At 31.1% G+C, this 27,897-nt stretch overlaps 1 protein-coding gene across 2 annotated transcripts in view; it reads right to left on the bottom strand.

Annotated features, from left to right (window-relative positions):
- Positions 1-20,180, bottom strand: part of LOC128179895 (uncharacterized) — a 49,596-nt gene extending 29,416 nt beyond the window's left edge. Inside the window, exons 1-7 of one of the 2 annotated variants that reach the window (XM_052847583.1) lie at positions 20,047-20,180; positions 14,951-15,038; positions 14,466-14,570; positions 12,543-12,732; positions 9,474-9,584; positions 9,210-9,267; positions 8,773-8,993 (exon numbers count right to left, since the gene is read on the bottom strand). In XM_052847583.1, the coding sequence (XP_052703543.1) occupies positions 8,773-8,993; positions 9,210-9,267; positions 9,474-9,584; positions 12,543-12,732; positions 14,466-14,540 (655 nt within the window). In that variant the 5' untranslated portion in view covers positions 14,541-14,570; positions 14,951-15,038; positions 20,047-20,180. Of the gene's footprint in view, positions 1-8,623; positions 8,994-9,209; positions 9,268-9,473; positions 9,585-12,542; positions 12,733-14,465; positions 14,571-14,950; positions 15,039-20,046 lie in introns of those variants that run through there. The other variant, XM_052847584.1, reaches the window with a different exon arrangement.
- Positions 20,181-27,897: the final 7,717 nt, after the last annotated feature.

Raw genomic sequence — 27,897 nt, 5'->3', positions numbered from 1 at the left:
TTTATATTTTCTCGTTTTTGTTTTTCTTAACGGTTGTCCACTATAGGACCTAAACAGAGGTTACTCCAAAAAAAAAAGGCTGTAAGAAAAACATGTACACGTATACTTTTTAGACACTTTTTCAAATGAATCAAAGCATCCCGTATATGCTGGAACACTTTCAGCTGTTAATATATGTACGTTATTCGCACGAAGACGATTCGCTTACTTGCCTAATGAATACAGGTACATGTTAACAAGACAAGCTTTTAACACTCATAATACGCATTACCGGTACAAAATAGTTTTGTAACGACATTGATAACACAATAATGAACAACTTTTCTATCGACAGCTATAGCGAAATATTAACCATTTTTGAGTTATAAAGCGAAGACTTTTAAGTGCTCTAGACCCCTAATTTAAGGGGCCAGCCCTTTTTCAATGGTGTCAAGTGAAAGCCCTTGACATTTTGCACATATTTTGTTCTATATGTGTTTAGAGAAAATTTTAAACTAAAGAGCTACATAACAAAAACACAACAAAAAATCAGCATTTTTTGAAACACAAATTCAAATTAATTTTTTGAAACTTTAAAGGAGGACAATTGTAAAAACAAAACTCGGAGGACAACGTTCAAACTCTCTATTTTGAAGATTTGTGACTTTGTAACACAGGCTGTGAGCGGTTTCAGAGCCTTTGCGTGCACAAGAATGCCTATATTTTGGGGAAAAAGGGGAATAACTCGGTACCGGAAGTGTCGATATCAACGATTTTCCATAGATATTGAGAAAAAGTAACTACCAATAAGCTCTGCAAATTTGAACTTTATAGAACAACAAACAAGCAAGATATTTGAGTTTTAAAAAACGTCTAGAAGAAAAAAAAGAATAAAAAGAACTAGATTCGACCTCGTTACGAGTAACGAGTAGGTCTTCCGTCCGATTTTTTTTTTTTTTGAGATAAAATGATACCATGAGATATCGATACAATTTCAAAATTACCACCCCCCCCCCCCTCAAAAAAAAAAAAAAATGAAGATAAAGAATAAAAACCATAATTACGTCAGACATGGGCCTGACGATGACTCTTTCAAACCGATAATGTAGAGATCAACAACTTTGATTTTTTTAATGCATAACAAAATATTTATCGTTTTCAAGTTATTCGTAATAGAATTTAGGAGTCTCTTGGTCCCTAATTAAAGGGGCCAGCCCCTTTTTCTTGATTTTATTGGATAGAACTTTTGATTCTCTACTACTTTTGTTCTATATGTCTTGTCAAAATATCAACTGATAAAAAGATACTGATCAAAACATATGGAAATTTTGATTCGAAATCTGTACCCCATTTTTGTGCCTAAGCGAGCTCCAAGGAATAGCGCCACTGGTGCAAAACAACTAAATAGTGCACAACTTCAAACCATGCTCTACCTATCCTGAAAATTTCAAAGTCATATCTCTTATAGTTTCTGAGATCAACTCTGCACAAAATTGGTCGTAAAAAATTTCAAAATCGACCGTAAATCCGGACCGGAAGTGACGACGACAAAAAAATCAAAAACATATAAAATTCAGATAATTTCCCATCATCTGTGAAAAAATTGTTCAGATCGGTTGAGTAGTTTTCGAGAAATCGCGTGCACAAAATTTGGAAAAAAAAAATAATAATAAACAGTACGAAAACAATAAGGTCTTCCGTTGGAAACGGAAGACCTTAATTACCAACAGAATCAGTACAAGGTCTTCCGTTGAAAACGGAAGACCTTAAATATGTTTCAAAAGAGTTCAGAGTGTGCATCAATTTTAGATCTGTTGACAAGTTTTGTCAAGGTTATGGAATATTATGAAATTTCACATGCACACCTTGAATTTTTGTAAATCAAATTCATTAATCTTATTAATTCTAGGATGAAGTGATCAATTGCGTTCATGTTTAACATCGATCGTAATTCTTTTAAAATAGGTATGGGCACATGTACTATCAATGATCTTCGTGCATATTCATATATTTGTACCCATTTAATTTAATTGATCTTTAATTACTTGAATTCATAATAATTTTGTTTCATCATATTTAAGATGTACGTATATCAAGGGATTTTTTTTATTTCGAAGTTGCCGACTTGCAATACAAAAGCGTTGTTTTAGCAGTTTTACAACAGTGTGCATTATTTACAAATTTATGTAGCTTGCATTTGTCATACTTATTATATAAACAATTGTATACACCCCCACCCCAATAACCCAAAGCAGATAGGGAAAAAAGTAAAACTCACATGCACTTGTTAAAACCGCAAAGATACAAAATGTCTTATCCGGAAGGGGATAGGGGATTTTTTTAAGATGCCTTTTCCATTAAACTTGTAAAAACCTTTTATTTATAAAACTTTCTTTAAATAGGAAGGGTGTTCTTAGATAACTGCTTTTATATCTTTAGTTTAATCAAGATACTGTATACAGGGTTATTTTGGTCCCGTGTAATTTCCGTCCTTCTACACTTGCAAACACTTTCACTCTGACGTGACTTCGCCCAGCCACAGCTGTTAAGTTACTTAATATAAGATATTGAAAATCAACATATATTCGCCCGCTGAATTAATTGAAAATTAAACATGGCGAATTGTTCCCTGTTTATGGTGTATATTACTTTCACCCCCCCCCCCCCCCGAAAAAAACCCAAAACAAAACAATCGATCGATTAAACCAAAAAAAAAACAGGAAAGGGAGTTGGGAAGACCCCGGCCTCAAATGTTGATAATTCCTGTCTTGTTAATTTTTGACTATTAATATCTTTCAAAACTATTATCATTTGAATCGCAGATTATCAAGAATCGTTTCAATGTCATTGTCTACATTCTTTCAATATTGGAACAGAGGATGGACAAGGTTCATGTAATATTATTTAATTAAATATACAGTAGATATTTTCGATTTCAGTTGGTTGCTGTTATACTCATGGTCATATTATTTTCAATAAATAATATAGTGAATTGATAAAAAAGAATCAAGTCTTATCCCAGCATCTGAAAATGTCTAAAGATCTACAGTGTCTATGAAGCATACTTCTCATTCTGCAGACGTATTGGGGCATATCCACTGTATTCTATAAATATTTGAAGTTTACACGAAAATTGAAGTTATTTCTATGTATTGTTTCGTTCAATTAATATGTGAGCTTGTGCCTCAATATCATCTACAATGCATTTAATTGTCACATAGTTGGTTTCTGAAACCTCTTATATATGCCGCTTTTCATATGCACATTCAGTGGTAAAGTATAACATGCGTACTTCGGGTACTACATGTACTATGAATTGGAAAATTGATCCACCACATATAATCATAGCCTCAAAGCAAAACAAAATACGATATGCGCATGCTTAGTACTCAGCGGAGATGTCTAAGTTTTTCGACATTTAAACTCTAACATACGCCTCTTTCAGAAACGCAACTTAGACCCGACTAAATCTTGGCGTAACTTTGTAAGTCGGACTAACCTAGGCCCAGATTTACGCCTTTTTGAGAAACGGGCCCCAGACTAAGTTTCACAAAAACTTAGTCGGGACTTAATTTGGGTTTAAATGTACGCCTGCAATGGATAGGCGTAAGTCCTTAGTCTGTGCACAAACATAGCGGGTGTTTTGTTATTAAGGCAACATAAACAAAGAATTTTAATTGTTGGTTTGTTGTACGTGTTATTAAGGTAAACATCCAAATTTATTGAAATATTTGTTCATGTACGTATAACTTAAAATAATACCTATTTCTCGATAACTGTTCCTATTTCTAAATAAATTAAAATTAAAATCAATTTGATAATTAATGGGCTTACCTTATTGAACGCATATAATATACATTACTACTCGTTAATGAAATCTACTTTAAGTTTGAAGAAAAGATTGGCATACCCCGATAAATGATATAAACACAATAATTAAAAAGATGCTATAATTCTAAATTAAACATGTATTTCCCAACAAGATAGAGATATTCATAAGTACGAATAGATTATTGATTTTTAAAGCTGCTTGGTTCGATTTAATATCAAATATTTTGCACGCTTCTAAACGATGGTTATGCTAAGTATATGTATAATAATGGACATTGCAGTAGTTTTCCCGGTCAATTAAATCAAATTTCAATGAAGATAAATACGTACAAAATTTGCTAACAAAACAAACCACATAAAAGGGTACTGCGTTATTTAGGCTCCCCTGACGACGAGACGGGTATGGTTGTTTTACGACTTTGACATCGCTTTAAATAAAGGTCGAAATAATCAGGCAAATTACAAATAAACATGTGTACGTTTTGTTCGCTAATATTTTTGAAATTTACTTTCTTTATCATCGATGCATAAAACGCGGGTTGAAGAACCCCAATTATTCGGTGGACGAAACCAAACGTGTTTCCCTTTCTAAACATTCCCGTGATGCATTTTGGTTTGTTTTTTCGTTTGCCCAAAAAGAAATTATTTTTATTTACTTTGAATATTTCTAACTTTGAAAGGAGACTGATTCTGCTGGGGTAAATAGGAGAAAGTCAACAACTCATGAAGATAAATGGTTTGTATAAAAAAAAATTGATACTATAATAACAAAAAAATCGGACCAAGCAGCTTTAAATCAATACTCAGTGAGCATAGACTAGACTTTATTGTTTCTAATCATTTGAACCTATTAAACGAAACTGATTTCAAAATATTGAGAATACTCCTTTAAATAGGAGCAACTCAAAACGTTTACAGTTATATATATATATGTGCATATACATATGTGTTGTTTATTTGTACTAATTACTTGAATTCATGATAGTTTTTTTCATCATATTTCAGAGGTATGTATATCAAGGGATGTTTTTGTATTTCGAAGTTGTCGACTTGCAATACAAAAGCGTTGTTTTTAGCAGTTTTACAACAGTGTGCATTATTTACAAATTTAGCTAGCGTGCATTTGTCGTACTTATTTTAATAAGATACTGAATACAGGGTTATTTTCGTCTCGTGAGGTTTTGCCCTTCTACACTTGCAAACAGTTTCGCTCTGTTATGAATTCGCCCAGTCACAGTTGTTACATGTACTTAAGTTACATAATATTAGACAAGTCTTAAATTTGCCCGCTGGGGGTTAAATGATTGAAAATTAAACGGGGGCGAATAATTCCCTGTATACAGTATATATTACTTTTACCCCCCCCCCTTCCCGAAAAAACAAAACAAAACAATCAATCGATTAAACCAAAACCAGGAAAGGGAGTTGGGGAGACCCCGGCCACAAATGTTGATAATTTCTGTCATAATTGTTGACAATATCTTTCAAAACTATTATCATTTGAATCGCAGAAAATCAAGAATCGTTTCCATGTCATTGTCTACATTATTTCAATATTGGAACAGAGGATGGAACTTTTTTTCCTTCTGTAGACATGGACAAGGTTCATGTAATGTTAGTTATACAGTAGATATTTTCGATTTCAGTTGGTTGCTGTTTATAACCTATGGTCATATTATTTTCTATAATTATTATCATGGTGATATGGTAAAAAGGAATCAAGCCTTATCCCAGCATCTGAAAGTGTCTAAACTATATCTATATGAAGCATACTTATCATTCTGCAGATGTATGCGGGCATATGTACTGTACCCTGTCCCTGTATTCTACACTGAAATATTTTCAGGAATATTTGAGTTAATTTCTATGTACTGTTTCGTTCAATTAATATATACGATTGTGGCCCAACATCATCTGCAATGCATTGAATTGTCATATAATTGGTTTCTGAAACCTCTTATATATGCCTTTTTCATATCAACTGGTATTTTTCTCTAAAATTTCATTATGTTAAGAAGTGTATAGGTATTTGTTCTACTTTCATAAATATACACTGTTATGAACGACTTGAACTATGCACAGTGGTATAGAATAACCCTCGTACTCTCGGGTACATGTACAATACATATGAATTGGAAAATTGATCCACCACATATAATCATAACCTCAAAGCAAAACAAAATACGATATGCGCATGCTTAGTACTCGGCGGAGATGTCTAAGTTCTTGGACTTTTAAACCCTAACTTACGCCTCTTTCAGAAACGCAACTTAGACCCGACTAAATCTTGGCGTAACTTTGTAAGTCGGACTAACTTAGGCCCAAATTTAAGCCTTTTTGAGAAACAGGCCGCAGAAGCGTACACCGGTGCGTAACAAAATATATTCGCACATTTATGCATACTCAACGCGCTACCTATTGTCACACATATTTCCACTGTTCATTCAGGCACATATAAAGCGTTTATTTCAAGATTCCAAAAGAACATAAAGAGAATTTAATAACTCTATATCTTTAATTTAGAAAAAATGCGTAAAAGTGTCTATATATAATATTATATTTTATGATTTTTATTTTCTTTATTTTTGGAACCAATAATTTTAAAAATTGTGAAATTCCACAAATATTTCTACTGACCCAGGCACATTTACTCAGCTATTTTTTGGTATTGTGACATTGTATATTATTTGAAAGTAAGTTTCTGTCTTATTACACTCATTTGTCCTTGATGTTACTGACTTCTTTGTTAGCTAATTTGCTGTCCAAAGAAAAAACGCTTTATATGTGACTAAAAGAAAATAATGTAATAATACGTAAACAATAGAAACGTACATGTAAGTGTGACGAAAGGTAGCGCGTTTTTATACCTGCTACTCTTGTAATTCAAGCCGAGTCTTTTTAGCAAGAGTAAATTATCATTACGCGTTTATCGTCTTTTTTTACTTTGTTTTTTTTTTTTACTATACTCAATTTTAGTAATTTCACTTGTCAGTTTTTCACGACCTACATTTTTACGACAGACAAGAGTTGGCTTTGCCACTTACTTAATTGCACTCTCTTCATAAACACGTTTTTTTTATGTCGCACACTCTGCTTCTTAATCTATACTTGTAAGTTGTTCAATTCTAATGTTTTGTTGCTATACTATTTTAACCATTTTCGACCTTTCGTCCGCAGAGGTTTGAGCAATTCTCGATGGTGTGCTACCATTTTATTCTGCTCCAGACACAACAAAGTTACGTTATTTGAAAGGAAAACTCTAAGTCAAAAGAAATTTCAAGGGGCATCTACTTCACATATTTTTTTTAGCTTCCGGAACGCGTTTTATGTATTAAAATTAGAAAAAATTCAAGAACCGTTGGTGAGGCGTTGGCTACCTTGCCGAATATAAATCCAACAAGCCGGACGTATAATAAGTGTGTCAGTCACGTAACATGTTTAAATTAATGAAAATGTAGCATTTCGATGTCAGGGAAACGAGAAAAATAGTGTTAGAATATATCCCTTTTTACTACCCTGATCATTATCGCATACACCTTGACCCCTTAAGCTTGCAGGTAAAAACTAAAAGTCAAATAAAAGGTTCTTGGCAGTTATTTTAACATATGTATGCTAATGAAATTTGCAATGAATCGACTTTGTTGGGGGAAAATGGATTATAAATATTAGATCTCTTTGTACCTTTTCTGCTTCGTATATTTAAGCATTTATTGTACTCTAGCAGCAGTATAATTGTTAGCTTAAATTTCAAATCTATCAAAGTAACATGAAAGACTTGTTCATATATTTTCAACCAGCTTGCGAATTCGTATTTTTTATTTGAATTTTCAGCATGTTAAATAGGATAAATCTAGATATTAGAGACATATTTAAAGAAATAAGTTTATTTTGAAACAAGTTATAAAATCGTTGAAAAATACGATAAACTTATGTTAAAAATGTTACAAAGTGTACTTCACATGTAAATCAGGGTCAGAAATAAGACGCATCAAATAAGGTATGTAGTTACGCATAGTGTTCATATTATTTAGTTTGCTTTTAATTGAAAAATTTAATGACCGTAACAATCACTTGTCGAAGATTTGTATTGAAATGTATTAATAGAACACAACCGTGGAAGCTAGTATCCAACAGCATATTATTGAGGTTTGAGCAAAATGCATGCATGAACAATACTTTATATTCAGCAATTGTCCCATTCAAGGTTGAAGAAAAAAACTAAGTAAAATTTAAAACGCAATTGTATTAATCAGGCTGCAATTATTATCTACATCTGTGTTGATCTGAAACAAAATTAATGATTTAAATACTAATTAAAGCAATAACTCTTTTTTTATAACGACTTGGTGTTCATTTACACATGTAACATTCTAACATTAAATAAAAAATCAAAAATTAAGTGATCGTTAAATAGGAAACGGCTAAAAATTACAATTAATGAATAAATCAAATAAAAATTGGCCATATATATAAAATTACTTACTGTAACTATCAAATACAGGACTGATGATTTGGTATGAGAAAGTGAATATAAAAACCTTGAGGGTTGTGGTCAATTTTATAGTTAAATCAATTTGTAAATCTTTTAATGAAAAAAGCTCTGTAGAAAAATATGAGTTAAATAAGCTAAATATATGATTTTTTTCTTTACTAGACAACACTTCACGAATACAAAATCACTTAAATGTTCAGGTAACATGTTGACCACCAAACCTACTTGAACTGAGAAAGTATTTGAACATTCCTTTAACATTTTCAGTGTAAACTTTATTTAAAAAGTTCTTATTTTAAAGGTAAGGTCAAAAATGAAAGTTTTTAACTATGTCTTTATATTTTCATTAAAAATAGCATTTTAAAACCAACCCCGGCAAAAACAGTAAGATATCAATGACTGTAATTATTATAGGAGGTAATTCATGCCTACAATAATAATTTTTTTAGTGAAGACTTGAGTATTCTTACTTCTTTTTATGTAATAGCCGCACAGCAAAGAGAGAAAACAGAGAGGAATGAATATTCCTAAAAGGATTGGAACAAGTAAAGCGTCGTCATTGTCGTTGATCGGTACATTGTCTAATTGAGGATGTTCTGACGATTGCTGAGGGTGTGTTGTTGTACTTCCATTCCATTTGTTGACACTCTCAAATTGCTGTGTGGTACTTTGAATATGAGGTGGCGTTATACTGTGTAATGGAAATGTTTCCAAACAACACTTAAAAAGATTGTTTGATTTACAATTTGTACAAAAAACGAATGGATTGCACTAAAGACATAACAAAAGTATTTCCACACAATATATTATGTTAAAACGGGTTCCTCAAGTGTGAAAATAAAAATACTACATGTTTTTGATGTTGTGAGCGAATTTTCAGGCCGATTTTACCAAATGTAAAAATTACCTTTTACAAGATTGTTCAGCAAGAAAACATCTATTTCCAATTGAAATGCAAGCCGGGTCTATCAAAATTAAGATTCTTCAATAAAGTTACATGTGCATGTATATAGCTCAATGAATGTCAAAACATTTGATACCTACACTATAATGCTGTTGTTGTCTCAGTAGATAATAGAATTACTTGGATCCAATTATATATTCAGTAGTTAGGCCTAAACATGTAATATTATTTACAGAATAACATTTTTTTAAAAGTAGTTGTACTTACGTTTGAAAAATTCACTGCTGAAGAAAGAGTGATCAGGACATCCTTGCTCAAAACTACTGCAGTTGTATGATTGAACCAGTGAAACGCTTTTTATTAGATATAAACAAATACCTGAAAATAAGAATAAAGCAAAACGTAATTTAGATTCTCAATAAATCTCATATATATATATATATATATATATATATATATATATATATATATATATATATATATATATATATATATATATATATATATATATATATATATACATTAGGTTTTCAGATTTATTGAGAATCTAAGTTACCTTTTGATTTATTTTTATTTTCCATTAAATCCATTTACAGTTTCATATATCTATATAGACTGTCAATGAATCCATCTCCCTTTTTTCAATACATAAAAAGTAGTCATCATTAATAATGATTTAATAAAGGTAGACTACTTCACCAAAATTCAAAACAAGGGATCATTAGAGTATCATTTCCGAGGCAAGATGGTGTTGTTCTAGAATGATATATGTCCTACATTTTTAAGCAAATTTTTGTAGAGTTTAGATGTGAATAAAAGCATGATATAAATATTTAATAAAACATATCTAGTAAAGTCTATAAGACGTTTTATTTTTTTTTAATAAAAAAAAAAACCTGATTAATAACCAAAAAAAACTTTTTTCACATTTTCCAACCTATGGATAAAATCTTTTTTTTTACAGAGAAGTGTCTTGAAGAGAGTAAGGCAATCATTTTATAATCGGAAATTGAATAAAAATGGCAACATTTCAGAGATTTGCAAATATTTAAAATTGAACCACACCCGGTCGAAATTAAACTGATCCAGACTTGAATAATAGGGCATTCAATATATAGCAATTTAACCCAAAAACTAAGATGTTTAGTTGAAATACGGTCTGTAAATTAAATGAATTATCAAATAGATTGATTTCTTGGTTGCAAATGAAAAAAAAACCATTGGTAGATTTTTATTTATTTTGCAATTTATATCAGCGTCAGTTTATTTTTGATCGGGATCGGTCAATGTTGAAAATTAACAATATTTCTATAATTCGTAAAATTTATTCAATTTCTTTTTTTTCTTGTAAAATACAATTGTCTTTTATTTCCTACCTAAAACACACGTCTCTTTAAAATATTTTATCCATAGGTTTGAAAAATATGAACAAAATAATTCTTTTTATTTTTATAAATAATTTAAAAAAAAGTAAAACGTGTTATAGACATACAAAATATCGAATAAAAAATTAAGGACATGTATATTTTACCCTTCTTTGAGCTACGCAATCCTGCTTCAGATATGGTACACCAACGACCCATAAATTAAGATTTTGTTGTACTATTCCACCTTCAGAGGTGAAATTATTAAAAATAGTAATACAAGCATTTTAATCTTATAAACTAAAGCAGTTGTAGTTTCTTATTCATTGTTAGCTTGACTTGTTGATAATATATTCATAATGAATTAGCTTATTATAAAACACTGACGTGTGTTTAAATTATGAATTATGGATAGAGGAGTTTTTTTTATCAAACTCTCGTGAAACAGTATCTCCATGAAGGAAATACAGAGTGTAATAATTCCAAGGGTTTATGTTGAGACGCTTTCTTGGTCTAATAATCCTCAGAGCGAATACATGTTTTTAATATACCAGTATAGCAGAAATATAGTATCACAGTGAGGTATTCTGTACCATTTGATTTGCATTAGAATCGGTAGTATAGACGTACAATAATGTGCTGTAACAATCGCAAGTGGTCAAGTGTCAAGTTGTTTGATCAAGTTTGTAAACCATCTGACAAAACCAGGGAGAATACCCAAGTAATTATATGACAAGTTGTCTTGCAAAGTTGCAACGCGAGCATGTTAATGCTTCCCGATGAATTTTACAGCGATGTATAGAAAGTCACTTGTGTGTACTTCATACGATATGACGTCATAATTAACTTCGACGTCACGATCTGCATTGCTGTCGATAGTTCTCAGGGAATGTATCTTAACGTTAAAAGAAAATTATATCATACTGCATGTTTCCTTTACATAGATGCTGCCATTAATGCTAGACATACATAATTCATTCATAAAAAAAAACCAGTATCATATAATAGGCAGTTTTAAAGCTTCGTTTTATGTTAAAGACTACTGTATTTATAGACTAGTGGTTTGGAGACTCTCCCTGCTATATGTAAACAACTGAATAAAGAAATTTTAATGCATGTAAAACCAGCTTGGCGCAGGTGAAAGATCAACACAATTTTAGAATATTTTACGTAAAATTGGTAGAGAATATAAGTACCAATGTGAATCATGCTCGGGAAACCCACGGATTTACCCCAATTTTTTTGTAATTCGCTTTTGATTAGTAAAAATGTGCATTATTTTGATGATTTCGTGGAATGTTTCAACAATATCTTCCATTAACGAAATATCTATTTCTTTCCCAAGCAAGAACTTCAAAGAATATGACTTAACAAAGGATTTTTCTTAATAATATGTATGATTTAATGTCATTAATCACCTGCGCCGATGCGATTTAAATATATCATTTGCAATATTAGGATTCGACCGTCACATGATTACAAAGAACATATGACGTCACAAAAATGCATCAAATAGAATGTTTAACATCGGTGTCAATAAATGTAACATAGATTTTTAGAAATACTCCCGGTCAAAGTATTTTTGTGATGATTATAATAATATCGTTTTCCAGCCGCATTTAGCATCGGGACGCCCTAACATTGCTGCGAAGGACAATTGACACTGAAACAACTACTAGCGAGATGAAATATCTGCTTTTTAAAATCAAAACTTTTTCTGATGTTGTCGTGGAACCTGCATTCTCTAACAAATTCGTGTGAATTGGGCGCGGTCTGAGACGCCTGTCCTAGGCCCGACTCATTAAAAATATATATGCTGTACCTAAATGTTTATACAGGAAAGTTTTCCAAAATTATTGCATACAATCAACATTTTACCAAAAAATATGCTTTGCTAACACTTAAACAAAAACTTGACAAATGCAAATTCAGAAGTGTGTATGAACTGTCAATTTGAGAATGAAATGCTAACCTTTCTGAACTCTCTCAACAGGTTCTCTGTAACAGAACTCCAAGAGCTGATCGATGCTTTCGTTTGGTATACACATGTAGCCATTACTTTTGTTACATTTTAGAGCTGACGACCTTTCAGTCCATTCTGTTTGAATTCTGGGACAAAAAGCCGTTGTGTACACTGGAAACTTGTATCCTTCAAGCTTTCTCTGAAAGTTGAGAACGTCTATATATGTTACAAAATGTAGAACATGAAGAATAAAAACCTTAAGGAGAACAGAACCAATAAATGTGGTTACATTGCAAACTAATGAGCTTTGAGTTTAGTATGTTCTTTTTTTATAAACATTTCTAGTCTAAAATTAGGTATATTTGATATTGAAAGTGTTAATATTTAAATGCAGTCTAATCAGTTCTATTTATCAGAATTTACAAGCAACCACTTATGATTGAATTCATTTATCAAACGATTAAAAGATCAATAATGATTGATTAGGACATCCTTGCGTAAAACGACTTCAGTTATATGTACCCCTGCGAATGTGTTCGGAATGTTTTCTTTATCGTTGCTCAGTATGTAATAAATCCAGAGGTGCTCGAATGAAAGTTCACGAGACTTCACCGAGATTTGTTCAGTTCCTGTGAAATTTCGAGCTAAAGTATAAGTGTTCGGATAATATTCTCAAAATACTTAAGTACTGGTCGTTTTTTTAATATCATATCCTACTTTGATTTATATTAAAACGTGAAAAACGTTTAAGATGTAGTCTTATTTCACCATCTAGCAGATATTTATATTAAACGATAATATTCAGAACAGAGTTATCGTTCGTGTTCAACCACGTGTAAAGTGGTTGAAAATATAAACATTGGGTTGCTTAATAAAATCATAGCCATGTTTGATGCTTGTGGTGTGCAATGCCATGTTTTAAAAAAAATAATGGGTGTCTGTTTTGCATAAAAACTCAGTATATCGATCCATTTTCAAGGAACATTCTGCATAAAATGGTATAATCTGTTTCACTATTGATGTTATTACTAGGTCAGGCGCGGATCGAAAATTAATCCTCAGGAGGAATCTCTTTTATGCATGTTAGTTGTTGCAACAGCAGACAAAAACTGATTTTTTATTGTCACATTTATTTCTAGAACACCTTTTATTCACCAATTAATGAAGATAAAGTTTAAAATCAATAAACCTCTTGATTTCATATTTTACTACAAGTACATGTACCTAGATTCTATGAAATAAACTATAAACACGAGGCACGATTTTTACTGCGAAACTGAAAAGGTCAAATAAAACACGTGGTCTAAAATCTAAATGACAATAACAATCGCAGGGGTGATATGGCTGAACTAGTGAAACGCTTTTTACTAATTTTACTAAATATAAACAAATACCTGAAAATAAAAAAATAAATCAAAGCGTTACTTGAATTCTCCTTAAATCTGAAACTATATATATATATATATATATATATATATATATATAGAGAGAGAGAGAGAGAGAGAGAGAGAGAGAGAGAGTTCTAAGTGTTACGTTTTACAAAATTTATACTTCAATAATGTTTTGGTTATAAATTGCAATGGTTTGGCACTTTCGGGTGATAGTTAGATTTAGTGTTAAAAGAATATAATTATACTGAAATAATTATTAAAATAACAATAAAATGATTTTCATTAATGGTCTTGTTGAAAAAAAATGCAATGGTTAACGATTGGTATTTTTGTGTGACTTAATAATAAGATTTAAGACGTTTATAAAATGATGTTACTGACAAAGAAATTGTTGACAATAGAAGGTAAAACATACCATTTATACATATTCATAAAATATAACTCTTCTATTTCATGTAAATCCAAATAATCAATTCCTTAAATTTTTAATAATAAACCATTGGGGGGTTTATTTTACGAAAAAAGAAAATAATATACTTACACATTCGTTTTGAACGAGAAGAAAGGCTATGAAGGTCCCCAATACCACAAGACACACTTTGGTATGCAGACTCATTTCGACGCCGTAAAAGTTAATACGAGGACTCTGAAATAAGTTTTTACAATCTTTCAAATTTTCTTCTAGTATGATCTAAATATGTTTTCGACCTGAAAAAAGCATCTCTCTCTCTCTCTCTCTCTCTCTCTCTCTCTCTCTCTCTCTCTCTCTCTCTCTCTCTCTCTCTCTCTCTCTCTTTCTCTCTCTCTCTTACCATTTTTAGTTTTTTTAAGTATCGCCTGTCCGGGCACAAGAAGGGTTATTTAGATATTAAACGGGTTTAATGATTCAAAATCTCAAAATAGATACCAGATCCTTGTCCTATAAATTACATTTATGTAGCAACAAAAGAAGCACCAACATTATTGATTTAAACCATTTTTTTAATTGACGAAAAAATCTGTCTTGATACGACCCGGCGTCCATACCTACTCCACCTCCCAAATGCACTGACACAGTGAAATTAAGATGTGATGAGGTACACTTACTTGCTCCGTACAGGACGTATGGGTTGTCCTGCAGTTTAAAAAAAATATAAATGAAAAATGGACCACCGGTGTACCAAGTCTGGTGACAGTGGTACTATTTTTTCAGTGACCGGAGGCATATAAGCGAGGTCATGTCAAAACTTAAAATTAAAATCATAATAAATCATGGTTAAAAACGATGATGAGAATATAAATTTAGAGTTTTACTATAAATTAGATGATTTACTAAATTTGCTAAAACCTGTATACAACCTGGTATGGTTAAATTAAATAGGATCTATGATTTTATAATTATGTGATTTTACAATTATATATAACATAAAAATTATATGAAATAGATTATGATTAATTTTAATTGTAATTATAAAGTTAATGAAATAAGACATATGATTTTATAATTATATGATTTTATAATTATATAATTTCCAAATAATATATATCTAATATTAATGATTACATAGATTATATGTTTTTTAAGTATGGGAATTTTGACATTTTGTGGTTTTTCCTTGTGTATCTAATAATTATTTCTAACAGTTTGTTAACAGTATAAAAGCGGTAATTAGCCATTTAAAACCTCGTTAATTAGATAGCGTGTCACGTGGTACAGTGACGTCACATGCGACCTTCTTCGAACAGCTGATTGTAAACAAATTGCAAGATTAGCATTATCTTCTTTTAATTTTGACACTTATTTACCATGTACGTTGGTTTTTTACATGCTGACTAAATTTAAAAAATCTTTTCTATTATTCAGTAGTTATGTAGTACATGTTTGAGCCACCGGTACGGATAAAAAACGATGATATTGCCGAAGAAGCGACGATGAAGTCGGCAATCACGATCAAATAAATCGGTAAAAGGTGTTTATAATATTAAAGTCTACAACAGTCTCCTTTTTTGGCGTTCATAACGACTCAGAATCTTCATTAATGTAAAACTGTGGTGCACAAGAAGTTTGTTTCCTGGTCACAACTTTCTAAGGTTGTTTACTCCATATCACACTATATACATATATATTATAAAAGTAGACAAAAACATTTTCCTTAATAATTGTTTTTTTCTGTAAGATCCCATCTCCGTATTTTTTTTTATCCATCTACTTATAAATGTATATCAACAAACGTATATTTGTCTATTTCTCGCGTAAACATTCAATACCAACAACTCGATCCTTGACTTCTCCAACAAAAAATAAAACTCACAGAAATATCTTGTACTTAAATTATGATTTCTGCAGAGGTGAGCTATGAATGAAGAAATTATTTATACAAAACCGACGCATACATGAACAAATAGTTTAACAATAACAATAAGAAAACAGCAAATGAAGCGAGGCGGTATCCAAATTGGCGTCCCTCTTAGCTTGTTTTTTTTCTCTGATGAATTTGCGTTTTATACACAGGCCTCTGTGCATAAACTTTTTTTTTTATTTGAAGAATAACTACGATTATTAATGAAATTATAATTACAAAAACATACCATATAATTAATAATAGATGTATTGGATGTTTATTCATAAATCCTCCGTCGACAGATAGACCTCTAATTGTCGCAAGATTCCCTCATTCTTTCGTAAGGGAAACTTAAAAAACAACAGTCCAAATCTCCATTTTCGGCGACTATAACACCCACAGGAGGCACAAAACACCATCTTGTCCCGTTATCGACAAAGGTGATAATCAGTTTATTTGTCGTTTAAATCCAATCTAATTACAAAGATGGCTAACAGCACCTTCTCGCTCGAGGTCGCATATGACGTCACACATCATGGCGGGTAGATCGAGAGAGAAAATATGCATATCGCAACATTTGAATTTCATCGCTTTCAGACTTACGAATTAGGCAGATTATTTTTTAAAAACGATAATAAACTTCACTTTTGATGAGTATAGAATGATTTTATTTTTAAAATTCTGAAGATTGAAAAACATGCGATATGTCCTTTAATATTAATTGTAAATGTCAGGGAAAATGCAAAATATTTTATATGTGTTTATGTATGGTTATGTTAAAAATGAAATGATAAAGATAAGGACCAAGGGAGAGCCGCCAAAGATGAATTTCGTAATAGAGTGCTACAATATTAAAGTTATATTACCAAATTTATATTTTGAGGTCGTCATCAGGTGCTTCACCTCAGGCCCTATACCATGTATCTGTAGCTAGTACTAGCCGTAGCACAAATGTTATTTGGTGTATTTTTATTCCTAAGTATCTCGTTTTATTGTTTTGTAAAATCAACAGTCTATCGAATAATATTTGAGTAATTTTGATGTAGTATGACCCCCTTCCGCACTGTTTTTATCCCAACTGTTAAATTGAGTGTTTGTAGTAGTTCGAACACCTTCCAAAACATCTTGGGCTTTATGAAGAGTAAAGTATCCTAAACTGGAAAGTTTACAGTAAATCAAAAATTTTATTTCGAAAAAAAACCAATGATTAGTAAAATAATTAACAGTTGTTAAATCAGTTCTTTCAAATCATGAATAAAAATGTGTTTAACTTCCAAGTTAAACGAGAGAGAGAGAGAGAGAGAGAGAGAGAGAGAGAGAGAGAGAGAGAGAGAGAGTGTGTATACACACACTACATGTAAACATACTATATGGCATACCAAATCTTACAAAAAAATTGTAACAAAGGTGTAATAAAATTTACACAATTAGTTGTTAACATGTTACCAGCTTGTTTCAAATGAGTTTTTTAGACTCTTCATTTAATATATTCAGTAAGTTAAAAACTACAGCAAATAACATGCGTTATATGTAAATAACAATTAAAATGGATAAGTCCCTACTTTTCTGAAAATTTCGATTATAACTCATACGAAAACAAACAAGACTAAAATACTTACAAACGATCTAGTAAATAACGACCTACATGTATCTTCATCCCTCTAACATTAACAGTTATTGAATTTAATCTAAATCGATCAAAACTAAGACTAAATTGGGCGAACGATCTTATGGATTTGCTCGAACTGGTCTCCGGCTTTAAAATGGTTGTACAATGTAGCAACTGTTGTAACACTCGATGAAGATAACGAAATTGTCTTCTGCTTGAAATACAAATATAAAAGGAATATCGAACTATTTTTATCCATAACATTCTGCTTATGTTAATGGTTTTCATTTAGAAATTTTCCCAGGGCTAAGTTTGATTATTTTGATAAATTAAATAATAACTGATAGTATACAATCCTTTCCTTTTTAAATCTTTGTATTTGCTACACTCTTGTGACTTTTCTTTTTTTTCAACTTAAAAGCCAGTTTTTCAATTGTTTCATTAACTGTACAGGTATAGCAAAAATATTACTATAATCTTTAAATCACAAAAAAGTATACTGAATACGTCAACAGAATTAAAAAAAATAATAGTCCATAGTTGATTATAATGGTATATCATATATTTTACATTTCATGATATTCTCGAAGTATATACGTGACCCCCCCCCCTCTTGTCATAATTAGAATAAAATTGAGAAAAAAATGGTAAAACTGATGTTAATGAAATTTTCAAATATCGTATGTAAATTGACAAGTACTGCAGATAACAACATGCTATTATTGTGAAGTCTTGTCGAAAATTGTATTTATGTGTCACGTATAAACATTTTGCAATTTGCAAAGAAGTATTTACATGTACACATAACAAATGATTATCAGACCGTGGTAAATTGTCTTTTTGTTGTAAAGTAAATAATTGCATTTTGTCAAGCAAGAAATATTAAATATCATTTAACGCACCTCTTTTTTTAAGTAAACAAAATTGATATCTGCATCGTGCGTAAAAATGAAGAGTAGTTACAGTAGTTAGAATAATAAAAACGCCACTTGCAGCTATCCTAAAAAAGCGACTAAAATGAGAAAAATAAAAAAGTAGTTATTAAACCCGACGAAATATTGCAATATATATTTTTTCTTTCTTTGTTTCCAAATAAAGATAATTTAGGGGGGAAAAGAGAAAACTTTGTAACAAAATAAACTTAATACGATATATAATGTTGTAACTTGTTTGAAATAAAGGTAGAAAAATTGAGAGTAAATACATAATTAACGAATTAGTTATAATTGTAAGTCTGGAATTTAATTACAGTAACTATCATTTTTACTTTTATATTTTGATACATTTGATATACTTTAATCAAGACCAAATTAATGACTTTTTGAGAAAACGATTTATTAGACTTATCTGAATTTACAATCAATGTACAAGCCCGGCCATCAGTAATTTTCATTTAAATATTCTCCGTAAGAATCAACAATAATATGTTGTTTTTTTTTCTTCAAAATTTATAAATTTGAATCGTAGTGCATATAACTTTATCCTTACTATTTTGTTTGTCTTCAGCATAATATTTTTTAGAGAAATCATATACGCTGTTAAGGGTGGGGGTGGGGGGTGTGGGGGTTGAAATCCATATACGACGTGATTAGGGGGTGGGGGTTGAAATCCATGTACGACGTAATTAGGGGGTGGGGTTGAAATCCATATACGCCGTTAAGAGTAAGAGGGGAGGATGAAGGTTTAAATCCATATACGCCGTAATTAGGGGCTTGGGGTAGAAATCCATATACGCCGTAATTAGACTTAACGGAGTGAAAAGCCAACTAAATAGATGTTAATAAAAAACATAAATTAATCTTTAATAAATATTAAACTATAACCACATTGCTCTTGCACTTTGATTTGATTACAAATAATGGGTTTTCAACTAGAAAGCTGATTGGTCGGCGCTTTGATTCTACAACGTATTTTATCGATTATTCCATTCGCCAGGTATATAAGTTATATCGGACCCGGCATACATTTTCAAAATCCGCTCTGGTTTGCTTTGCGTCAGCCTGGGGTTTACCCAGGTCAGCTCTGGATCCGCCCAAGAGGACCCTAAGCACACCCTAACGGACAAAGAAAGTAGACCCATGGTTTTAATGGGGTTTATGTAAGGTAGTGTCTAATCCGCACTGACTTTTTATGAAATACACAGCTATTTAGGAGAACCGTTTACCATGAGTAGAAATAAAAATTGTACTTACACGTTCGCTTAGTACGAGTATGTAGGATAGTAGAATGAGTTTCAAAAATCACACTTAAAATACTCTTTAAAGTGTGTGCGAAGACTCTGCATCACTGCTGTACAAGGCGTCATGGCAACAAAACTGTTCCTGACCTAAAAATAAAAACATCTCATTTTTAAACGTTTTTCTGGTCTTTTCTATAGAGGGTACATTGTACACCTGTTGGGGCACCAGAAATTAGGATTAAATTAATACATGCATGACGAGTTTAATATTCTCGATCCAATAAAGAGTAAATGTAGGTATAGGAAAGAGAATAAATTCCACATATCAAAATTGATATTAAGCTAATTATGAGAGTCTACAGAAAACTACACATGTAATCCACTATCTCAAAAGACCCCTTCATCTAGCGTAAATAAGAAAAAATGCACCCAAATATGGAGACTGTTTTACAATGCAATACCAAGAATTCTCTGGTATAGAACACAGGACGAAGATGGTATTTTTATGCTCGGTTTTTTATTACAGAGTCGCATATTTTGAAAAAAAAGTGTCCTTTAAAAATGACATTGTTGATGCATATATAGTCCACGACCTGGGAAATTTGACTCTTACGTTATTTCGTAAATAGGATCGTGTGATTATATATCTGTTTATTGGAAATGAATTCAAAATACGCAGAAGAATAGTTTACATTTATTTCAGAATCAATTTTGAATGGTTACAGCCGTAAACAAATATGATCAAAGAGAAAATTGACCTGTTATTCAATTTGTTTGACTTGTACTTCTTTACAAAAATCTGTGAGCGGCCCAAAATATTAAACTGACTAACAAATTAATTTGACCCATGTGTTACGTTTGAAAATTAAGCTTTTTGATACACAAAGTATTGTGATATTTACAGACATCACTTGATAAGTGATTAACATACCATGGTAGACGAGCCTTAACTTTATTGTAGCTTGATAGGCCCACCGTGCCAAATAAGAAATATTATATTTCATTTCACGCAAGATTGTTTCTTGTATAATACATACACCATTCTAGAATAAGATAACTCCTAAATTGGAGTTTTTTTTAATGATAACTATGTGAAACAACAACGATAACACCAGGTAAATATTAATTTGTATCAATTGTGATTTACTATGACAGGTGTTCTTTATACAAACTATCTCAAACAATTAGGCTATAAGTTTCTTAATTGTCAACAACTTTATTTCTGACAATTACATTGAAGTTTCATCTGAAAATTCATAGATTTTCATGGTATATAAAAGTTTGGTATAAATTATTCTCAAACTGTTTAAATCCCATGTATATACCTACAGTATAGAAACACCATATGATACCCCTATACCTAGCGTAAAAGAAAAACTGGTTATCATTAAAAAATAACATACAAATAAGTGGAACTTCTAAACGCTTCCTCCGATGGAGGGTGCCCTCGATATTTTGGTACTAAAGGGTTGACAACAGAGTCGCATGATTAAGAAGGAATATATTTCTAAAAAGAAGTACCATTCGTCCTTTATCTTTTTCATATGTTCACATGTACATGTAATGGTAAACAAAGGAAAAACCCATATTCTTGTTTAATTTTGTTGATGAAAAATTAGGATTATATTATTTTTTATTTTATTTAAAGTGCATAAAGAATACATTTGCGATAGTTCATGCTTTTATAAATAAACCTGTACTTTACACACCCAGTGTGTTAACAAGGTTTGTCCAATATGTATCACTTTCAAGTTTATATGCATGTTTTGAAATTGAACTATTGGTTGATTCACATCTTATCGTGTTTAAGGGATCGGTTGTTTAATTTGATACGTAGCATTATTTCAGATAGGCAAAATATGAACGAGTACTTGTGTACAGCGAAGCATCATTTCGTTTTAAAAGTCATTTCTTCAACCTAACACCAATAAATGTTTGCATGCCCAAAGGTGTAAATAATCCGTCTCAGCTCACGGTTTTCAATAGATAAAACCGCACACGTGTTGCACCTGAATGTGTTCTGAATTCTTCTATTAAGAAAAGCAGATAGGATTAGACCAAACAATATACGTTCTATATAAATACACGTAAAAACAATTTTTTCCTCTGATTTGCAAACGATTGTTATTCATATGGAAACGAACATGACTGAAATTTCAGCGTTCTGGTTAATCGATTTACATACGTCTGCAACCTTTTAATGTGGAATGCTACACAAAAACTTTATTTTATATTGAAAAATATGAACAAAAGATGGTTTTTATTTCCATAAATAATTTTCATGAAAAAATGTAAAACATCTTTTTGACATTACTGGTCATGGTTTATTAGATATTTATATCATGAATTTACTCACATCAAATTTTAAACACTACAGTGCCTTACTTGCGACCAAAACAGATTTTCTACTTTTTCGTAAAAAATTTAAAAAAATCGTTTAAAAAATAAGGGCATATTTTTTTCTCCAAACAACGGAATCTTTCTTCAGAAATGATACTCTAACGATCCACAAAATAAAATTTAAATGTAGCATTCCACCTTAACTTTAACTTTGTAGAGGCCATTAAAGGTTTAAGTAATTGAAGTACAATATGTAGCTATGGCAAACAATGTTTACAATGTTCATTTCTGATTCTGTCCATGATGAACACTCAGTCTTGTGTTAACGAAAAAATATTGTAGACCGATTGAAATTGAAACTATATTGAATGCACGATTTCATTAGGTAACATGGACTGGCATAAGATTGTATAGTAGTTTTAAATAACTTTCCCATGAATAAAAGAATCTGATGTTGCTCCCGTTTAATGTACAAATCGCCAAAATTTATTAATTCTACCCACTTTAAAATGACATTAACTCAGACTACAAAGAAAATCCACAGATGATAATGAAAGGTTATCTTGTGAAAGTTTGAAATGGTAAAACTGATCTTTATCAGAGCTTTGCAAAAAAAAATAGTTTGTACAAATGGTCAAGTACTCCAGTGAACGACACCAAATATTGTATCACATATCGCATCAATATTATCCATATGTAAGTTATGAAAAGAAGACGTTGAACTGAATATTCAGGAAACAAGAAAACACAATTTCCAGGACTCTCCGTGAGTTTCCAAGGCTAAGCTTTCGTTGATGAAAACTTAGGATTATATTATTGTTTATTTATTTAAAGAGCATAAGAAATACATTTGCGATAGTTCATGCTGTTATACAAAAGCTGTACCTTTACACACCCAGTGTATTAACAAGATTTGTCCAACATGTATCACCTTCAAGTCAGATGATTATATGCATGTTTTCAAATAAAAATATTGGTTGCTTATTATCTTGTAGTGTTTAAGGGATCGGTTGTTTAATTTAATGCGTAGCATTATTTCAGTTAGGCAAAATATGAACGAGTACTTGTGAACAGCGAAGCATCATTTCGTTTTTAAAGTCATTTCTGCAACCAATAAATGTCGCATGGCCAAAGGTGTAGGCAATCCGTCTCAGCTCACGGTTTTAAATAGATAAAACCGCACACTGTTGCATCTGAATGTATTCTGAACTCTTCTATTAATAAAAGCAGATATGACTAGAGCAAACAATATACATTTCTCCCTCTAATTCTTAAACGATTGTAAATCAAATGGAAACGAACATGACTGAAATCTAAGCGTTCTGGTAAATCGATTTACATATGTCTGAAACTCTTTAACTTTAACTTTGTATAACTCAATAAAGGTTTAAGTAATTGAAGTATAATATGTACTGTATGACAAACAATGCTTACAACGTTCATATCTGATTTTGTCCATGATGAACACTCAGTCTCGAAATTTAAACTATATTGATTGCACGATCTCTATTATAAACTAACATGGACTGGCTCAAGATTGTACAGTAGTTTTAGATACCATTGTAACTTTCCCATAAATAAAAGAATTGGATGTTGCTCCAAGTTAATGTACAAATCGACAAAATTTATTAATTATTATAATACCCACTTTAATATGAATGTATCAGTTTTATATTTACATATTTTTTTTTTATTTAAAAATGATAATATTTGCATCATAATAGGATTGTCAAAATGCACTATGTGCTGAAATGTTTCGGATTAACATGATGACATGATGTCCGGAGTATTTTTTATAACTGCCTGTAAGCCTTGCTCCTGGGTTATCACATATACACATGTACGGAACACTCTGCCGTACAATTATGCATGGCTCAGGTGACGGTTTTGCACACGTCTAAGCTGTATGTATCGAAAAATTTAATTATGCATATTATAGACAATCGCTTAATGAGTTTCAACCACCTTTGTTATTGATGTATATTACCTGTCTGGTGAGATATTTACCATGAAAAATTAATCTCTAGTGAAAAATAATTTTTCTCACAGAAAAAAAATAAATTCTTTAAGATATTCGAAATGTCTTACTGGAATACTTGAACTTCTAATGGGGATTAGAATTAACTGTCAGATGAGACACACTTAAAACAAAAGTGCTTATATATTCTTTACACAATGTTCTATCATTTGGAATACATAGATTTTTACATATTTGCGTCTGAAGAAGATGCAAAATTGCCAAATTTGCACTGGCATAATTATCCGGCAGTGTTACACACAGGTTAATCATTATGAATACAAATTGTACATGCATTCTTTAATATTTTTACTACAAAATGTAGGATTTAAATCGAAAAAATGCTGCTTTGTATGAATCTTCCGAAAAAACATTAAATATATAGTTTGACGAAATATTGGCGCTTCTGATTGGTCGAAAAATTCCTTTGATACCTGCATCAATAATATTTTTTCAGAATCTACTGCATCACTAAATTTTTTTCAGGATCTACTTTTCTCTACTGTTCTGATTAAACACTATTTATAGAATGGGAATTTCCACAAAACACGGTCAACAAAATGAAAAGTTGTGTTTGTTTAATTGTAAGTTGAAATAAACTTTATAAATATATAAAATCAAAAGTTTAACTTTGAAAATAAACAATACACATTACTAGTAATTAATAGTGGTTGGTGCGGGGGCCGCTCCCTACCAGGAGAATGGGTTACAGAGGTCGTGAGTTCAAGCCCCGGCCGGGGCGGAGGTGGAGCTCCAAAAAGGTGAATTTAAGTATGTCGTTATCATTCACTATGGGCAGGTATATGTCAATTTGAGAGTTAATGCAATGTTTGTTCTTATTATATGTAAATATCTATGCAATGTGTATCGTCCCGATCCTCTCAAATTGTCGTTTAACAGTATTCAACCTGTATCTCAAACGACCGTGTAGTGAGCGACCAGCGCGCTAGTTTCCCTTCGTCATCGAAAGCAAGATTTTTGTTTTGCCTAGATGGCCCAGTGGTTAGCGCGGTGGCCGCTCACTGCTACGAGAAAGGGTTCCAGAGGTTGCGAGTTCAAGCCCCGGCTGGGGCGGAGGTGTAGCTCCAAAAAGGTGAATTTCTCTGTGCTATATATATATATATATATATATATATATATATATATATATATATATATATATATATATATACTAATTCTATTCGTTGCTGACTCTACAGATAAATAATAAACCTGTCTTAGCATAAGATGATATTTCATACCTTCCTTCAAATGAAATAATAAATAATAAAATAATTTAAAAATACGCATAAAAGATAGTTTCACTTAGGAATCAATTTTGAATGGTTACAGCCGTTAACATATAAGATTAAAGGAGATGTGTTCTGTTACTCATTCTGTTTTACTTGTCTATTCTATTTATAAATCTGCAAGACTGATATTTATCTAATATTTAAAACTATCTTATACCAATGGCCAAGTAATGCCAAATAATGGGATCTAACCCTTATTATTGTATTTGCATCTGATCAATTCAATGCATGTATTACATGTACGTATGCAAATTACACATTTTCGATTCACAGAGTAATGGGATATTTACAGCCACCACTTTATAATTTGTTACCAGACCGTAGTAGACGGGCCTTGTCGCTAAATAGGCACACCGTGTAAAATAAGAAACATTGAATTCCATGTTATGCAACATCGTTTCTTGTATGATACATACAACATTCTAATACCGGTATTGATTGACTGAACTTGAAACTGTTTTATTATGAGTATGTAATTCAGCAACAATAATTAAATCTTTTTTGAAAAACTTTTTTTGTTGTTTTTTGAAAGTATTTCAAAGCCAACTATCAGGTTCATAATCGTTAAAAGATAATCCTTTGGTTAGAGGATTTGTGTTGACTTTATTTTTAACAAAATACTTGTTGTATGTAAGCTTATGAAATTTTGGTATTTGTGTATAAAATTTGATATGTAGCATCGTTTCAGTTAGGCCAAATGTAAGCGAAAACCTGTATACGGCGAAACATCATTTCCTTATTAAAAGTCAATGCTGCAACCTAACACCAAAAAATGTTGGCATGCTTCGTGGGTTTGATGATTCGTCTCAGATAAACGGATATTAATAGACAAGACACCACACTTGTTGCAGCTGAGTGTGTTATATACTCTTCTTTTAATAAGATCAGATAGAATTACGTACATGAAACTATATTCGTTCTGTTTTTATGACAACCATAGATCTATGCTTTCTCAATGATATGGATAATAACGGTTTTAAATAGAGGTGCTATAAGCTTGTTTCAACTAAATTTTTTTAAACTCTTCATTTTATATATACATTTAGTTCAAAAACTACAGAAATGACAGGCGTTATGTGTAAATAACGATAACTAAAATGGATAATTCCCTCCTATTCTAAAAATTTCGAAATAACTCATTCGAAAACAAGACTAAAATGCTTACAAACGGTCTAGTAAAAAAACGACCTGTCTGCATCCCTCTAACATTAACAATATATTGTTAATCTTGTTGAAATCCATCGTTAATATAAGTAGCAATTATAAAAACGTTTACAACGTTCATGGGTGGCTTTGTCTTTGGTGACTATTTGGTGTTAACTTTACGTAAAATATTTCTAAATCGATTGAAACTGAGACTGAATTGAGCGCACGATGGAATTGGTCGGACTGGTCTCCGGCTTAAAAATAATTGTACAATGTAGCAACCGTTTTAACATTCGATGACGATATAAGATATTGACTGCGTCTTCCGTTTGAGATACAGATCGAAGTAAATAGTAAATACATATTTAATAAGAAGATGCAAACTAGATAATACCATAAACATTGGCAAAATTAAATTCCCTTACATACAAAAAGTGATGTTTCGTTTAAATAATGGCCCAAAAATTTCAGTGTAAAATTTAAATCATAATAATGTTGTCAGAATTCTCTGTTTTCCAATATGCCTATTTACTTTATTTTTAAATATTTACTAAGATTAGTTGTTAAATTAATATTTTTTTCATTTTATAGATATTTAGTATGATAAAACTATTTTATTTTTAGATTTCAAAGATATTGAACTTTAAAGTACAAACAAGCAACTCAAACTCTTATTAAATAACACTCTCAACTCGCACATTTCCTCACCTGAACAACAATTCTTGTATCATTTTATTTCGAAAAGGTTTATTATGAAGTGAACTCTGAGAAAAATATTGTAAAAGTATCATATATTTCAATATTTTGCCATATATGAAACAATACATAAAAATGAGAAAAAATCACATCTTTGGCATGTGTGTATTCATAATTATTTTACACATCAAATTAAACTGAATTTTAAGCTCTAGAATACCCATTTGAAGAAAATAATTCCCATTTCACTGAAAAATATTCATTAAATAATTAAAGATGATATTGGTCTATGTTTTGTTTTTCAATCATTAAAATATTCTTAATTAATTCATCAAATAAAATATTGCAGGTTTGATGAGGACATAAGACCTGT

The sequence above is a fragment of the Crassostrea angulata genome, chromosome 4, assembly GCF_025612915.1.
Source record: "Crassostrea angulata isolate pt1a10 chromosome 4, ASM2561291v2, whole genome shotgun sequence".
Taxonomy (NCBI): Eukaryota; Metazoa; Mollusca; class Bivalvia; order Ostreida; family Ostreidae; genus Magallana; species Magallana angulata.
The sequence above is the reverse complement of the archived record's forward strand: the minus strand, read 5'-3'. Positions and strand labels throughout refer to the sequence as shown.